General features: G+C 41.6%; 1 protein-coding gene across 1 annotated transcript in view; it reads right to left on the bottom strand.

The window, feature by feature from the left end:
- The window catches only part of EVC (EvC ciliary complex subunit 1), a 675,738-nt gene that overhangs the window by 447,398 nt on the left and 209,666 nt on the right, over positions 1-18,674 (bottom strand). Inside the window, exon 7 of the mRNA XM_078678487.1 lies at positions 14,643-14,780. Coding sequence (XP_078534613.1) covers positions 14,643-14,780 — 138 coding nt within the window. The remainder of the gene's footprint in view (positions 1-14,642; positions 14,781-18,674) is intronic.

Below are 18,674 nucleotides of genomic sequence, written 5' to 3'. Positions count from 1 at the left end.
ACAGGAACCTCGTGTCGAAAGAAAGGGAAAGGGTTAACAGATGCTAACCATTAGCAAGTGGAGATGCAGTAGTCTTAAATGAAAGACATGATATCCTGTGCTGCCTTTCTCATGATGATAGAGTGGAAAGATGAAGAGGTTGCCATTTTAGACTTGCTTTGTATGAGAGTAGTGTACCATTCTTGTGCTTAGTTTTCACAAATCTTAACAGTATCCAAACTATGCAGAAAGAGCTAAAAACAACAATATAATCTACAAACTGAATTCAGTGGTATTATATAACTTTGCATTTATTTTAAAAATGTACATTAGAAATGAAGTTGTATATAGGAATTTGATTACAATTAATATCATTGATGAGAAAGAAGATATAGGATGATGCACTGTATCTAAGAGAAGGTATGTGCTTATGAGGCTAGTGGTGAATGTTTTGGGATGCAAGAGAAAAATACATTAGTGCCTGCTGATTACATTGTGTATTTTATTGAAAAATAACAATATAGTTTTGAGGAAAGTTGCAATGAGGAACTAAGAATGTTTTAAATGTCTAAACATCATGGCAGAATAGGTACAACTGTAATTTGCATTCTGGGAGTTGTAGTTCTTTCAGTAACATTATTAAACAGGAATAGTGTGGTGAGAAATAAAAGATGAGAAAATGGTCTTTGCGTGTATATGAATTGGAAAGAAGAAATACTTGTTAGGTATATGTTGGAATTGTTTAAAAATGTGTTTTTTAACTTATATGACCACTTTGCTTATGGTAAGATGGTGAGATATAGTTTTTGTGCTTGCACATAACTATATCTACGGGGGGACTTTTGAGTTTGCTGTAAGATGCAGAGAGGTATAGATTTTGGGAGAGATGGCTTGAAGGCGTATACCTACTAAGAAATCGCATATATGTTTACATGGTGATCTATGTTCAGTAAGGCTGATGAAAATGTCATGTATATGGTGAGGGTAGTGTTTTTCTTTAAACATGGTTTGCATAGAATTGAGAAGGAATAATAGTGCAGAATGCCTCGAGAGTTCTTGTGCTAGCTTCATTTCGAGTGTAACTTGTTTGAGATATGCTGAATATTTTAGGAGCAGAAGTAGTATTTGAGAAATGATGTAGGTATGTCATCTGCACAAGGTTTTGTGCTTTGAAACATTTCAAAATGTTGTTTCTCATTTTAGAAACTTACTGATGCATGTGCACGCTCAATAACAAAGCAATGTATGTTTCTAGAGAGCCATGTATGCAATTATATATCAAGTGAGATACCTAGATTTCACTCACACATAGCTCAGAAGAAAATCATACATACAGTAAAACAGATAGTTTAATACTGACAAAAGAAGATAACCAATGAGTCAGAGATATAGGGACAACTGTTATGTATATAACAGCAATGCAGGTACTTTCACAGTCAGTCAGGCAGTATTCAGGCACTCATGCAATCACCCAGCCACTACTCTGGCAGTCATCAAATTAGTGATTCACTATCCATGGAGTTATTCAATTACCCAGACACTACACATGTACTCTTGCAATCAGGCATGCAGAAACGTTGTAGTCATTGAACTATGCAGGCACTACCAATACATTCATCCAATCACCTAGGTACTAACTATTTATGTATGCATTAACAAGGCTGTAACTATGCAATTATTATAACATTTACGCAGAACCTACACAGCCATCTTAACACCCACTTACAACCTATGCAGTCATTGAAATACTGAGACAAATGCGTGCACTGATGAAATACTCAGGATCTAACATGCACTCATGTAATTACGTAGAAAGTACCATTGTAGTAAGCCTATCACCCATCCAGTACCTACTTAATTACTGAGCCAATAGTCTTGCACAAATACATTCATCCCAGTGTACTTAGTTTCATCCAATCTCTGACCTATTAATCATTAAGTGGGTATGTAAGTACTGGTATGTGTGTGTCAATGGTTTTAAGAATTTTAGTAATGAGGCCACGCCCCTTTTTACACCTCTCTGAAACTCAGCCCCCTGGCGCATACTGGAGGCTCCTGGTGGGCTAGTTGACCTCAGGGACCCACAGTATGCAAGGGAAATTAGTTCCCCATCTGCAAATGCGCCAGGGGGCGCGTTTGCAGAGAGGTGCAGGGAGGGGGCGTGGCCTTCTCCCGATCCCGTTTTAAAAAAAATTTACTTTTAAGTAGAGGGGTTGTGTAGCCCCCCTTCTATTTTTTTTGGCCCTGGGGACCCTATCCCCCAGGGTCTCACCCCAATTCTTTTTTTTTTTTTATGGGAAGGGGGCCGCGTTAACCCCCTCCCGTGACCAATTTCGGCCCCGGGGATCCCATCCCCCGGGGCATGGCCAACTTTTATATTATTTTTCTGGAGGGGGCTGCCCCCCTCCTATGCCCACTTAAGGCCCCGGGGACACCATCCCCCGGGGCCTGCCCTCGCTGTTGGGGACCGTGGGAGGTCCCCAAGCCCCCCACGGTCCCTGCCGGCTACCCGTATCCTGCGGGAGCCGGCATTGCTTTTCCGCATGGGGAGCAGCTAACATGCTGCTCCCCATATAGAAAAGCAATCGGCTTTGGTTTTTGAAAGAGAGAGCAGCCATAGCAAAGAGCAGTGTCCCGGGGGTACGCACCCCGGGACACTGAAGGAGCTGGCCCTGGGGGTTAGCGGTCCCCAGGGCCATCAAGGGCTCCAGGAGGGGGGCTGCGCAGCCCCCTTCCACCAGTTAAAAACCCTACGGGTGGTGGTCCCTGGGACGGAACCCCCTATTTTATATATTAGTGCCCCGGGGAGGTGGCGGTCCCCGGGGGGCGTGTGGGGGGGCTTGAGCAGGTTTTTTTTATATTTTTAAAAAGAAGCCCCCAGGGGGTGGTGGTCCCCGGGGCCACTCTGGGCCCCTCCAATAAAATAAAATAAAATGCTCCCGGGATTTGGCCCCCCCCGGGGGCTAATTAACAAAAAAATCAGTGTTGGGTTTTGTTTTTTCCTTCCGCGGGATACGCGTACCTACACGTATCCCACGATTTTTTGGGGCCTTGGGGGTCCTTGTGGGACCCCCTGAGCAGGCCCAGGGGGTCAGGGCATTTCTATCCTGCCCTCTTTGCGTGTTTTTCACGTTTCTTTCGCTGCTTTCTTGTGCCTCGGTTTTACCGAGGCACAAGATGGCTGCCAACACTTCCTGGTTTGGAATGTTGACAGCCAATTAGCATGCAGCTCGGGAGGGTATGCGTGTAATCCTCGGACGGTACGCGTACAGTACAACTTCGCAAATATATCTATGATTTTACTTTTGATTTTCTAAGGTACTACTGAACGGATTTACACCATTTAACAAATAGTGTAATCTGCGAACCAAACTCTACCTTTTTGCCAAATTTGGTGTAATTCCGTTCAGTAGTTCGGGCTGTAGCCTCACTTAAAGGTCCCTATGGAAAACTGCATGGGGAAAACACGTTTTGGGACCCCCATTTTTTCTCGGTCCCCACTAAACAAATCAACCCGAAACTTTCAGGGAAGGAGCGGAGCGGAACAGGCCATCTTTTTTGAGAATTTCGCGAAGATTCGTCGACCTGCACCAAAGTTATTCCTAATAGAATGTTGCGGATTTCCTATGGAAACTAGGTCCTAACTATAACTACCTACTGGCGACCGCAAGTAGGATATATATATATATATATATATATATATATATATATATATATATCACACACATACACACACATATATATATATATACATATATATATATATATATATTCACTAAAAAAACACGTTTCAGGGACCTTATAGTTAGGAATTAGCATTTAAAATACCTTAAAAATTCCGTGAAAAAAATCACAGGTTTCAGGGACGTTATAGTTAGGTTGACATTTTACTCGTACAAAACCAGAGAAATTAAGCTGCTACTATAACTCATGCCCCCGCAATGCACTACTTATGACGTCACATATTACATCACTCATGACATGGTCAGTGACATCACTGATGACATCTCAAATGACATTACTGATGATATTATCCACTTAATATCTGATGCACCTCCTCTCACCCTAATATAACCTTTCATACACCAACTCTAAAATACAGACTACCATCATTGAAACCATTGACATACCAAAATCAGTTAGTACATACCCACTCACTGATTCATAGGTCTACACAGACATCAACTCACTCACCCATACAGTCACTCATTCATGCAGTCGCTCATCAACATAGCCACTGATATATGCACTCATATACCCCTACAGACACCGTCACTCACCCATAGAGTTACTCACACACCAAGTCAGTCACCCAAAGAATCAATCACACTGCCATTTACTCACCTATACAGTTATACACACACCACCTCACTTATTTAAACAGATACTAACACATATTCTCTTACACAATCACTGACACATCCACACACTCATCCATACAGCCACTCTTACAATCACTCACTCTCAGATATAGTCACCTATATACTCCAACACTCACATATACTGCCTTTCACATATGTAGTTACTCACACATATACCACTGAGACATGCATTCACACACAAACACAGCCATACGCACACACACTCATCCATACAGCTCCTTGCCGATGCACTCATGAACCATACACATCAGTGAATCACCCACTCACACATCCATGCAGGGAGTCACAACCACACAGGCTCTCAGGCACCCATACAGGTACTCAGACAACCAATCATTAACCCATATAGACACTAATGTAGCTACTCACGAACCCATGCAGCCACTTACACACCAACTGACAGACTGATTCAGACATTCATAAAGATTAGTGTCACAACGTAGCCTGGGTTGTCTGTATGAATGAAATTAGTGTGAGAATGTTAGTACACTACATTGCCCAGAATGCCTAGGGGCGGATGTCCTTTCTCTCTTTTCATTTTCTAACTTATACTCCTCCTCTAACAGCAGTCAGGTGCTTGTCACCTGATCCTAGGAGTAAGCTGTGTTTCTTAGCAGCTCTTGCAGCGCCTTAAAAAACGACAGATTCCCTTCGTTTTTTGTTTCCTGTTGGTTCGCCATTCTTGAACTTTTGAAGCAAGTAAGCTTAAATTCTGATTCTGCCTAGCCTAGATCGCGCACTGAACGCGCTGGGATCTGAGGCAGGCACTGCTCTCTGATGAACAGAGACCCGACGCTTACACCCACTTTGAAATTGGCTTCACGGTAAGGCGCCTTTGTTTCTTTCAGCAGCGCGTTTTCAGTCGCGCTAATCCCAGAAGAAGAGCGGATGCTCTAATGGTGATTGGATAAGAAAAAACGAAAATTTTTAAATTCAACCTTGACTTGAGGGGAATTTATTTTCTGCTTTTGGAACTTGCCAAAGACATTGGATTTTCGTTATGATTTTTGGAATCAAACATTTGGATTTTTACATGTTCCTAAGGAGTAAGACTGTGTAAATCCAATACTAGCTGGGCAGTGAATCCTTTTGTGAAGTAACAGAAGATTCTGCAACGTTTAAGAACTGTTAGCTTGCATAAGACTAAGGAGTATATTATTCAAATTGCAAAAGGATCTAATGGAACTACGCTCATAGTATTTTGAGTGTCTTGCTACCTACAGAATCTTTTTCTTTACTTTTATGCTTTATTTTTTCCTGTTTTTGAATGGTTAATAGGAGATTCTTGCGGCTATCTAAACTGTAAGTTATATTCCATTCACATAGTGTATTGATCTATTCGGAGGTCTGGAATGTATGAATGATACCTTGTCTCTCCCTCTGCAGGGTCTACCATACAAGATCAGAGAGTTATACTTCGAACAGATATCCGAAGTTATCTGCTACTTTATTTTGAACAGCTGCACTTTATTGTTTCTTTTATCCATTTTTTCCCCTTCCCTGGCGGTGTTACGCTCAGTGGTGTTGGTTTATTACACCCGGGGTGTGCCATTGCAGGGGATAGGGAGACTTAGCGTCGGACATCGCTCCTGCTGCACCTTGCTACAGGTTAGTGCATCTGTATGGTTTCTGACAGAGTGACAAACCCAAGGTTACGTGCAGCCTGAGCGATGGACACCAACACTGTTTTGACATCAGTGCTGGAAACTATAACTGCATTGAGGATGGAGGTGGACGCCTTTAGGGGGGAGAACTTAGAAATGCGGAATGAGTTAGGTACACTTCGTAGGGAGGTAGCTGGTATCTCTCGAGCTAGCCCGACAAGTACACGAGGTACTCCTTATATAAAGAGTTGGACGCTTCCTCCTCCCCAAGTACATGACGCCACTCAGGTACATTCCGGGGGGTCTGGGCCATCCACCATTCAAGTACTTTAGCCCTTGCAGCTTCCATTGGCTCCTCCAGAAAGATACTTTGGGGACCCAAAGAAATTTGGCAAATTTTTGGGACAATGTAAACTGCACTTCATGTGCAAACCTGCAGTCTTCCCGGATGATCAAGCCAAAACAGCGTTTGTAATGTCTTATCTGGGGGGTAATGCTGCTAGTTGGTCCTTTCCATTGATGGAAAGGAATGACCCAGTGTTGCGCAATTTAATAACTTTTGCGACGAAATGCGTAAACTCTTTGATAGGAAGGCACATCAATTGACATTAGATAGGGAGCTCATAACACTGAAACAGGGTGCACAGGATCTTCTTACGTATATCAGCTCATTTAATAGGTTGGTCGTAGAAACTGAGTGGCCAGTGGAGAAAAGGACTTCACTATTCTACCAGGGCCTGAGAGGTGAACTGAAAGATGTGTTAGCACAGGTAGTGAACATGCCGTCAACTTGTGATGAGTTGATAGACTTGACAGTTCAACTAGATCATCGCCTTCAGGAGAGGAAGGGAGATAAACAGAGGTCTGATTCCAGGATGTTGTTTACACGAACGAAACCTAGTGCTGAAGAACGTCCTCCGTCCATGGAAGGAGTGGAACCAATGCAAGTGGGTGGAATCAGAGGGCCCCTTAATTCCGAAGAGAGACAGAGAAGACGGACCTTAAAGCTATGCATGTATTGTTGAAAGCCAGGTCATTTTATTAAGGAGTGCAAGTCTAGAACCAGAACCTCATATAAAGATTTTCCTGGAGGAAAAAAGGCTTCTGCTGTGGAAATTCAGTCTGAGACGTCGGAAAACTAAGGAGCGCAAATAAGCAGGAGACCCCTTGTTTGCAGCTAGAGAATTCCGAGGTCTTCCCTACTTTGGCTTACACTGTACAGACTTCTGTTGCTCATATGAATGTATGTGTAGTATTGGAGATGCAGAGTTCTGGAATCATTCAAGTACATGCCCTTTTGGATTCCGGTGCTACAGGAAACTTTATGGACCAAAGATACGCATATGAGATGGGTATTCAATGTATTAAAAAATTGAAACCTGAGCCTGTGAAGGCAGTGGACGGAACTGCTTTGACCTCTGGACCTGTGTGTTACCACACTCAGATGTTGTCTATGCAGGTTGGGTCCACACATTTCGAGACAATACAGTTCGATCTGATTGATGCCCCTCATTTTAAGCTCATTTTAGGGATGCCTTGGCTCCCTTTACATGATCCATTGGTGAAATGGGCAGCTCGTACCATAGATCTCAATTCTGCCTATTGTATGGAACATTGCACTCGAGAGATGAGAAATTGTCCGTCGAACCAAGAAACACCTGCATCCTTATTAGCTTCTAGTTGTACCACTCCTTCCGTGTGTTTCCTTGGATCCATTCCAGAAGAATATAGGAAATATAAGGATGTGTTTGATGAACCCAACCCCAACCGATATCCCAAATGAACGCCCTAAATGACGCGCACCAGTGAGTCAACTTAATGTGCGGACTAGATGAGAAAAGTTAAGGATACCCCGGGTTGGGGTTCATCCAAAATCCCCCCCCTCAGCCCAGAAATTAGGGATATTGTCATGTTTTAGATATACCCCCTCTTCTTCCACCCTCATAGAAAAGTCAGAATTGCACCATCGCACGTCCGACAGACACCCCTCCTTTACCTCAACTTGGATCGTCATTTGTTAGATGTTGGAAGACCCCACCGTGAGTATAAGCACGACTGGACCAGTGTCCGACCAATTAAAAGGAGTAAGTATTTATTGAAGCGAGGTGACCAACAGAAATTGGAAGTAATCAAGGTGAAAGAAAATGGGCACTAGTTACAATTCTAAACCATTGGATAGAATAACTATGGTACCCTCAAAAACTCAATGTTCGTTGGTAATGCGGTATATATCTTTCATCCGCCTGAAAGGCTGGACATTGCTGTGAAGATATACGATGGACAGTGATAGAAATGCTCACAGAGAAGACTCAAAATGCTGAAAAAAAGCTCTACGAAAAAGAACAGAGATGGGTGGATCGCTTGAAAACCCATATTTGGGGACTTAATGACAATGTACCCTGGCACCAATTCGCAGTACATTAATTTTCAGTCACCACATAATGAATACCCATTACCATCATCAATGGCATTGTTATATCACACTCTCATGACGAGTGCCCGATATCTTTATAAAGTCGTACTTTTCAAATAACATTACACCTTCATGACGAGTGCCCGACATCTCAATAAAGTTGTACTTTTCAAATGAAGCCGATCACATGATTTCCTACAAAAACGTGTGCCTGACGTCTGCTCCGAGTCCAGGGGCAGAGTCAGCACAAGCGGAGAAATTGCTCTAACACGCGGCTCTGCGGTCCCCTGACGAAGTCTTTGATTTTGAGTCAATAGGTCAAAGAGAATAAGTGGTCATTGAATACCCAATAAGTAAGCTACCCATTCAAACTACATGAATTGTGTAAGTAACCGAATCTATGTATGTATGTCTGTGAGTCCTGACGAAAGCCCCATAGACTCCGTTGAGCCAGAGGGGGCTGAAACATGTCGACACAATTCTGAAAGTTACACTTCTAGATCTAGTAACACGATCTAGTACAAGTACTGTTTTTGTTTTAAATACTAGATCTTCACCACTTATTAAAATTTTTAGGTGTTGATCTATTTTTTACTCTATTTTTTATTCTTCACTTCACATACCCTATCCTAACGAGGGCGTATTTTTCATCTTTGGACACTGCAATCTAGACCAGAGGAGCCTCTGGATGAGGCAGGCACCCAGCACATTCTATGGTACCCAATGATAACTGGAAGAAACACTAAACAACTTGAAGGTCTGGAGTGAAGCTGAGTCTGCTAGGTCCTCAAAAGAAACAAAATAGACTGAACATGCATTGAGCCAGCCCACAGATGATCAGAGGACACTGTGGAATAGACTTAGATTAAAGTCCTATCAGCCCACCCTCATGGCGGAGCATCGTCATTTAGGACATCAGGAACCAAACCGGTGTCTCCATGCATAGATGTATTGGCTAGATACCACACGATTTAGGGTTCAAAGTTGATGAAAGTGTCCTCGCCATTAGTGGTGCTGGTATAATGCAGTGCAGTGTGAATATAGTGAGTGAAGTTAAAATGACGGTCAAGGCAAAAAAAAAATGTTTATTCGTATTCACCTGGACGTCACATTAAAAAGGGTGAAAGAACAGTGTGAAAAAATCACTGTAATCTTTGCTTAAAGGTGAAAAGGGGCCAACATGTTTCTGCCATAAGGTGAAAGTACACCGGCATTCTTCAGGGCCAATGATGTATGCTACTGCAAAGATACACTCTAGATTTGAGTGACATAAAGAGTGAAATATGACACTACAACAAATTTTGGCGAATGTGGTCACTAGACCACCCTACCGTATCCTTACGAGTTCTGTGATAAGTGAAGGATACCGTCCCCAACTATTTGTGGGAATCCAGCCTCACCTCACCCGGCAACGGCTCGGAGGATGAGGCCCCGCTCTCTCCGTCGGTACCTCTCGGCGTGGTCCTAAGCCGAAGGGGAGACCGACGGAGAGAGCGGTTCCTGGAGATTGTTGAAGGAAAGAAAGCACTGAAAGAACATGAGTGTATTGAAGGGTGATAAAGCAAGATATATTCCTGAAGGATAATTCTATTGATTGGAGAAGTGACATTCATAGGGCACGTCAAGATCCAACTCACATGTCAGCTTCTAACAGCAGTACAGACAAATGATATTTTGTTTTCAGACATTTGCTGCCCAAGAGAAAGTTTCCTAAAACCCACTGTATTTTGTCTAGTCTAATTAAATCATTTTCTGAATCGAATTTGATGTCTCCAGAGAAAAGATTGATATACAGCTGCAGGCATGGTAGCGAATAGATTCATTCACAGTGAAAGGGGACCTGGCCAGTGTACGTGAAAAATATGACTCTGTCTAAATTCAGGGATTTCTTATCTACAATAGATAGAAATTCTTGGACAGTTAGTTCCTCACTTCTCAGATGGTGAAATAATTATATAAAGCATTTGATTATTTATTACTGAGTTGTCATTTGCTTTGGTCAGTGTTAGGTGGTTTTAGTTTATGGTAGTGACGAGGATGGGGTGTGGTTAGTTGCAGCTTGAAACAGCCCATGTTAGGAATCGGATGGTCTATAGCTTTTCACTCAAAGACAGAACTGCAATGTAGGCAAATTTCGGGACTGATAGATATTTAATGGATTGGTTAACAGAGATTGTTTTTTTAGCAACATGGACTACTAGTCTTTCTCAAGGTATTTTACTTTTTGTCAGATGTCAATACTATTAAAATCATGGAATTAGAAGAGACCCATCTTAATTCTGAAGAAGTCCTAAGATAAATAAAGCCCCCTGAGTGGTGATGGTGGTTTGTTCAGCGCATGAGCACTAACACTCAGGTATCACTACCCCACTTTGGAAATCCGTGGACGTTGCAATTAACGGATCAATTGAGGATTATATTGTTAGATGAATAATCTTAACAGTGAACTTACTTGGTATGAGGACAAACCTAAGATGGTGTATAGTCCACGTTCTTCGATATCTGATTCAGTAATTAGTGGTATTATGTGAGTACTTTATTCTAGATGGTGACTTTAATTGTCACCTATACCAACGGATCATTAAATCTACAGCCCAGTCTCTAGTGGATTTATAAAGTTTGGTATGGAGGATAATGCAGGACCTCTGGGTCAGTGACATTTGTTGAGTTATGCCCCTGGGATTCTGTGGTTATACGTTTTAATTCAGTGGAGTATAGACATTATTCAAAGGAGGATTTTGTATACTTAATTTCAGATTGAGGAAGCATTTCATTCTCATTCTTTGCCGGACCACACCCAAGCACTGTCAGCTGTAGAAAGGCACCACACTATACAATCCTTCCACCCGCCACAATGAGAATGGTGGTACAGAATAATTTTTTTTATGAACAATTATTTTCAAAATTTTACCAGTGTTGATGAGGTAAATGTTGTAGGTCCTCAAAATTGTTTAAGGTCTGGGTGTGATACATTGTTTTAGTCTTTCATATAGTAACTAAAAGAGAGCTTAGATCTAGAGCTCAGTATTGTAGAGAAGATGATTATGAATATTTATGCAACAATTTGCATCGGGGAGAAATGTGTTTGCTAGTTAGCTCTCGTGAAAATCAGACCTGGGCATTGTTTTGCTACGCGAAACTCAGCAAAGTTAAAAAAAACACTCTGCGACGTTCCACGAGTGGCGGAGTGCAGTGCGAAGTGCAGTTTGTGCTGGTATTCCTGCCGCTTGGGTAGAAATTCTACCCGAGCGGCAGCTTGCGAACTTACCGATCGAGAGCGGAGAAAAAACTCTGCTGCACATCGCGAAACAGAGTTTTCTGCACTCCGCGAACTCCGTGGACTGTGAAGTGCAGAAACATCTGCAAACTCTCCGAATGTAGCGAACCGCCCAGACCTAGTGAAAATGTGGCAAGTCACCCCTAAGAACCAGAAAGTATTTGACTCACCCTCTGGACAGACTGGTTAGAGAAGGAGGAGTTATTCAAGGGCTTAGGAGATTATTTTTAAATACATGTTATTAAGCTATAGTCTATTTTTTGTTTTTACACTTAAAAAAGGAGTAGTTACTTGAGGATAAGTAGAAATTACAAGTTGTTTCAGCAGTTCATAAAAATACGTCCTCATATCTTAATCAATATCAAATCATTTTTATATTTAATATATTCATATAAAAACATGCTCAGCTTCCCCGAAAGTTCATAACTTGTGAAAAAAGGAGGGGTTTGGAAGGTACACAGCAATATATTAAAATAGACTATATCTAAAAGGATATCAAAATCAATCATTACCAACGTGCATATCGATTTTACAGAAATGTCTCTTCTTCACCTATGCCATTGTTCTCTCTTATTTTTCTTTAATGACATTCTTAACAATATTGTTTATATTTTCTACATATGATTGATTTGATTTTTGGGTTTATACAATGCTCGGACGCAGGTTGTGATAATAAAAATGTATGTTTGTTTCCTTCAAAATATGTGGCAAGTCTGCTCAAAGATGGGCACATTGTTTAATAGCCTATATATATATAAGGATATATGCAACTTTTCTGATAGTTATGATTGAAGTACAGGAGTTCTGTCAGAGCACCAGTGGTGAAGTATACAGATTTTTGCCACCATCAGCGAAGTAGCCAATCATTTGTGCCCTGTAAGATAGCTAGTTTGGCTGAGGGTGAGAATACCAGTGTATTGAAAGATTTGAAGTTTTCCCAGATATCTGACCAATAATTCCTCAGTTCAGTGCAGGACCAAAACATGTGTAATAGATTGCATCATTTTGGGGCTGAACATCTCCAGCAGGTAACGCTAAGTAGATCTGCTTTCTTAAATTAGCTGGAGACTAGTACCAATTCTGAAGTATTCTATAATGATTACATTTAAGTCTTGCTTCTCTCAAAGCTCTATTGTGAGAGGATAATGATATAGAGCAATTAATTTCCTCTTAGCTTAAGGATAGGAGTGAGTTGCAGGGGGTGTGTAATTCAGCCTCAACAGGTATTAAGTAAAGGTCAGTGAACAGGGTGTTATAAATGCCTGTTTTATCCTGGATTCTCTAATTCATAACCTAAGTCTGCATAGGTGAAGGAAAACTAGAAACTCAATGGCACCTTAAAGAGTCTATGATACAATGTATAAGTTGCCTGTAACACCGATCTTGTGACTCGTTAAGATCAGGTTTGAGGAGGTAAAGGTTTTTAGAGTGACTCCTACAAACATCTAATTCATAGTCCCAAAACATTTTGATGACCAATATGGCCAATGAAATATGTTTTTAATTAATATATGTAAACCTGATTTGAGCCCAATTGGTGCCTTCTCATGTATGAATCTCTTCACTCTTAGTTACTTATGTGCTGAATTCCAGGAAGCTTGCATTATGGCAGTTATACAGCTGGTTTCTAAACAGTTACTGTTCTCTACAGTACAAAACCTTTCAACTGTGTTTATTTCCCATTTTGGATCTCTCTATCGCATCCCAGAGTGAGTGATGATATAGGGCAGATATTTCATTTGGGATGGTAGGTGTTCCATGTAATATAGATTCATATTTGGTCATCTGAGGTTGCTATGCTGAGTATCAGTATGCAGTTTAGCTGGTTTAAGTCTAGGTTTCAGCATGGCTATAGGAACTCCTTACTTTAGTTTTATATTTCTCTAATCATGATCCCGGGGATTGGTAGAGTTCACATTCCTAGTATGTAGTTGAACCGCTCTAGTCACCTCTCTGCTGGACTATTGCAATGCTCTGTACCTTAACATCAATGTGGTCTCCCTTAATAAGCTTCAGAAGGTGCGGAATGTAGTGGCGTGGTTGATTCTTATAATCCCTAAGCATCAGTCAGCCAGGAATGGGATTCGTTTCCTGCATTGGCTTCCCATCATGAAGCATATCTGCTTTATGGTGCCGAGTATGGTATTCAAGGCTATGTATAGTAAGGGTACACAACATCTGAAAACGCTTTTTCAATGGTACACCCCTGGGATCTCATGTTGGATTCCAGTCACTCCCTATTATTAAAAGAAAGGAACTAAATTTCGTCAGGAGCCATCAGAGAATGAAGGAAAAAGACACTGTCAATAAGTTAGGGACATATATCCAGCCTAGAATAAAGTGTATATTCAAGCTGCTATTAATGGAAAAGCATATCTACCTTATCTGCCAGTCCAATTTTGCGCACCTTATAGGATTTTCTAAAACAAATGGAGACCCTCGCACTTCTAAGAAAGCAGTGAAGGCTGCTCTGCTCTTTCCTCCTGGCATGCAAGACCCTTGACTGCTACTCACCACCATCCCACCCAGTCATGTCTATGTTTCTGAGATTCATATGGAGAAAGGTGTGGTTTCTTGACAACAGTATTATCAAAAGATTCAGAGAGTAGGTATGCTATGTTTGGATTAACAACGGTGGGCATGATCATTATTGTTTTTTTGTGGATCTCTCTATGATTTATCAATACAATGTCCCTTTGAGTTAAACACGAGGCTTCAGTGGTATTAATTATTGTGTATATGAGCAGGATCAATGTCACATGCGAGGATTCAGGTTCAAAGTTCCTATGATGTCACCTCCTGTGATGTCAAAGAGGTCCAAGGGTGTGTAATGCCTCTTCCGCTAACCGTGGCATTTTGGGTAATCTACATCCATGATGAAAGATTAGCAGAACATTTTCTTTTTTGCTTTATCTTGAATAATGGTTGCATTACATATTATTAAAGAGAGGGAATTTGCTAACACAGATAAGGCACCATGTACATACTGTGAGTATCATGTAATCTGAATGCTCCTTCTCCTTTCTTGCAATGTCCTCCAGTGTCTGGTATGATGAATCATGAGCAGCAGATATCTCTACACTGGCCAATCTCGAGTTAAACTGCGCTTCCAGCTCCTTAAAGTCCTGTAAAATAAGACACATTTAAAAACATTTTGAATGAGAAATGAAATTATAATGGCTAGTTTTATGTAGGGAAGTCCAGCACTGTGATTTGTCATACCATATATGATGTTAAAGGATATGGAGCTAAAATGGCATTGAACTTGTATGTCTCATTTGTAATCTCAATACACAGGTCAGAATATATATTTTTTTCGACGGCCACAATGGCGTAGCCAGTAACGGGTGCATTCGCGGGTTAATATAAAAAATATATTTTATTGGCTCAGTCAAAAAGCACTGGTAGACACGTCAATGAGAAACCCAGCCTGGACCCCCTTAACCCAGGTAACTATAGACCGGTTTCACTCTTCCCAGTCTTGGCAAAGCTGTGGAAAAACATGTTAATCAGCACCTCTCAGAGGTTCTGGAACAAATCATGTCCTACATCCTACCCTGGTGGGCGTTCGCCCAAATCAGCACTGAAACTGCCATTCTGGCGGTAGTAGAGAAATTAAAAATGCTGCTGACCAAGGTTATAGAAAAGCCTGGGGGTATGGTTAGATAAATCTTTAGTCCTGGAGGTTCAATCTACTAAACGTTCTGCTTCCTCCCCTCTTGAGGATGCTTGTAGTCTATACTGCTTGGACTATGGGAAACCATTGTATCTGGGTGCCACAAACAATTTGACTAAAAAACTGCGATGCCCAGTGGGCTTTAGCCACTCTACATTGGTTGTTCGTTGAACAGAGGGTCAAATTTAAAGCCCTATGCATTGCACATAGGGCGCTTCAACAAAAAGATCCCCCTATCCACATCCCACTGCTATTCCCTTACAGGCAGGCCAGAGCTATTTGATCTTCGGATGCCTACTTGGTAACGGTTGGACACATTCGAAGAGCAAGAAGTGGGGGCGATCTTTCAGTTACAATGCAGCTAAACTATGTAACTCTCTTCACCTCACTCTGAGACTAACCAAGAATGAACCCAAATTCCATAAACTTCAAAAGTCATGTTTATTGAAAAATTGACTCCCCCTCTGAGCACAGCGGTTGGTTCTCTGTGTTGCGTTACCAGTGCTACGACACCTATGGGTAGCCATGCGCTCTGCAAATGCATATAGAATAGAATAGAATTATAGCACAGTGACCTATGAACTGTCTTCAAAGAGCTGCACACAAACTGCACGGTTTGGTTATTATTATTATTATTATAATTACATTTATTAAGCGCGCAGATACCCGGAGGTTTCCCGGCGCTAAGGCAAACAGAACGGTATACAGGGTGAGAGGAGCGTCAGACCAGCAGTTTAAGTATTGAAGAGCCAGGTTTTGATTCCTTTACGGAATGTCAAGAAGCACATTTCAGAACGCAGAGATGGGGGTAGGGAGTTCCAAAGAGAAGGTGCTAACAGGGAGAATGAGCGACCTCCCATTTTAGCTCTCTTGACACGCGGTATCCTAAACTTATTCTGCGTGGATGACCTAAGTGTGCGAGGGGGGATGTATTGCTGCACTAGAACAGATAGATAGTGTGGAGCTCTTCCAGTCATGATCTTTTGCATGAGACAAAGTGCCTTGAATTTGACTCTGCTCTCAATTCGCAGCCAATGCAGTTTGCGCATATGAGACGCGGCCGAGGTTCTGGCGGGTAGGTTACAAATAAGGCGAACTGCCATATTTTGTACCACCTGGTACTTCCTGGTTACCTCCTTGCAGGCACCCAGGAGTAAGATGTTCCCATAGTCCAGGCGTGAGGTGACAAGAGCCTGGACTACAGTCCTCAGGGTGTCAGCAGGCAGCAGGTTAGAACGTTATGTTTTTTCCCCTAGCCTTTTACTAAACTTACTGTTGCTAAAAATGGTCTGTTTAGGCAAAAACCACATTCTTATTAGTTAAGCCAACCTCAACCACCACATTAGGTCTCAAATATACTGCTTAGTAGTAGTGATGACATTTGTCTCCTACACCTTGTAATCTTTATTGTCTTATGTAACATTTCCTGTAGACTGATTTACACATATGATTCCTTGTCTCTGTATAATGTGTGTGTGATGTAAAGTGCTCTGACACCCTACACTGGTATGTGTAGGTGTATAAAACAAATGAAATGCATGCAAAAGCGGGGCTATGAAGAGATGAGGGACACTGTTGTACGGTGGTAGTGAGGAAATCTGTGGAGAGGGAGATAATTGGGAAGTGGAGGGTCCCAAAAAAACATTATCGCACCATGCACCACCACTGCTAAAGCTGACCCTGTGAAGGACATAACATGATGCGCTCAGTCTGCTGACTAATAGTAAAACATTGATTTAGAAGACTAGCTATATCACACTACCTACAGACTAGGCAAGACAAAATTTGAATCTTCAGATGTTGGGAGATGGAAGAACAAGCATTGGCAAAGCCAATAGGTTTTGGCAATCCGAGAGCTATTGACGTTGTCATTGACAATGTCTTATAGCAATGAGCTATGGAATACAGTGGATTTATGTGGTGTGTAGGGGAATTATGTAGGTTGGACTGGAATTGTTTGTTGTGGAATTGTGCAGTGTAAATATGTGGATAGTAATTATGTGGTATTGAGTGTACTGGAATTAAGTGGAGTGGCATTGTGTGTTGTGGAATGGCATGTAGTGGAGTGGAATTATGTGGTGTGGTTTTGAATTTTGTGGTATGATGTGGAATTCTGTTCTGTGGGTTGATGTATGCAGTGTGTAGTGGAATTGTGTTGTAGCGTGGAATTATGTGGTTTATTCTGGAATTATGTGGTGTGGAATGGAAATGTATAAAGCTGAATTGTGTGGTGTGGAACTGTGTGACATTGAGTGAAATTATGTAGACGGGAATTATGTGGCATTGTGTGGAGTCTATTTATGTGGATTGTTGCCATGTGACAGAGTGGATTTATGTAGGTGTATGTATGTGGTATTGAGTAGAGTGTAAGTATGTGGTATTGAAAACCATTTGAAAAGGCTACAAATTACATACAATTGACCATCTGTGAATCTTGTACGCTTGTTACTAGAATTGCGTGCTTTAGCGTTTATTCATATTGTTTTGCAGAGTAACGGGACCATTTGTAGAATGGTGTGCTGCACAGGAACGCCTGACTTCTTCAATCTTTTGTGACATTGATCTATAAAGGGGGGGGAGAATGCTGAGCTGTAACGTAGAAACTGATGTAACGCCTTGTTATGAAAGGCGTGGGAGGTTCTTTCTAGTCCAAGGGAGGTTCAGGGCCACTTGCTGCCAGAGAACCCTCATGGCGATTGTAAGCTTGGAATGCTGGACAACAATTATGGCCTGCTTTTATTGATTGCATGCCCTCGCCTACAACCCGTAGCAAAATTGGTAGAACAGGGAAGAGGTGCATGTTCAGATGGAGAGAAGAATGAAATGTGTTTCAGAGGCGGCAGTTTATGCAGTAGATTATTAAAACAAAACTGGAACTGAGCCACCACAGTTGGATGACAATCAGACAAATAGGGAAAAAATGGCTAACTGCAAGTTTAAACAAGACGACGGGAATGACTCATTTATTTTAGTGCTCTGAAGCTACCAAAGCACTTTACAAGAGCCCAAACAAGTCCCAAAATTTCAGAGCATGTCAAGTTTCACAAAAAACAAGCACAGCCCTTGGCAACCCTTAGAGCAGCCCGTCTATGGAAGGTGGTGGCTTGGATTAACTATCTCACTGTCAACACTTGATACATCACATAATCCAGCTGATTTCGATAGTCAAACTAAATAAATAAATAAGGCTCGTTTCAAGGGCCATCAACCCATGTAATAGGCTGGCAAGCCAGTGCTTTCGCTGCCTGCCGATGGTAAATATATCCAGAGGGAATAGAATTCTTCAAATTCTTGCATAATAATTCTCTGTGTTGCAGTTAATGATTCTTGTCGAAACCCAACT

Source organism: Lissotriton helveticus, chromosome 2_2 (assembly GCF_964261635.1).
Source record: "Lissotriton helveticus chromosome 2_2, aLisHel1.1, whole genome shotgun sequence".
Classification (NCBI taxonomy): Eukaryota; Metazoa; Chordata; class Amphibia; order Caudata; family Salamandridae; genus Lissotriton; species Lissotriton helveticus.
This window is presented reverse-complemented; position numbering and strand designations above follow the sequence as displayed.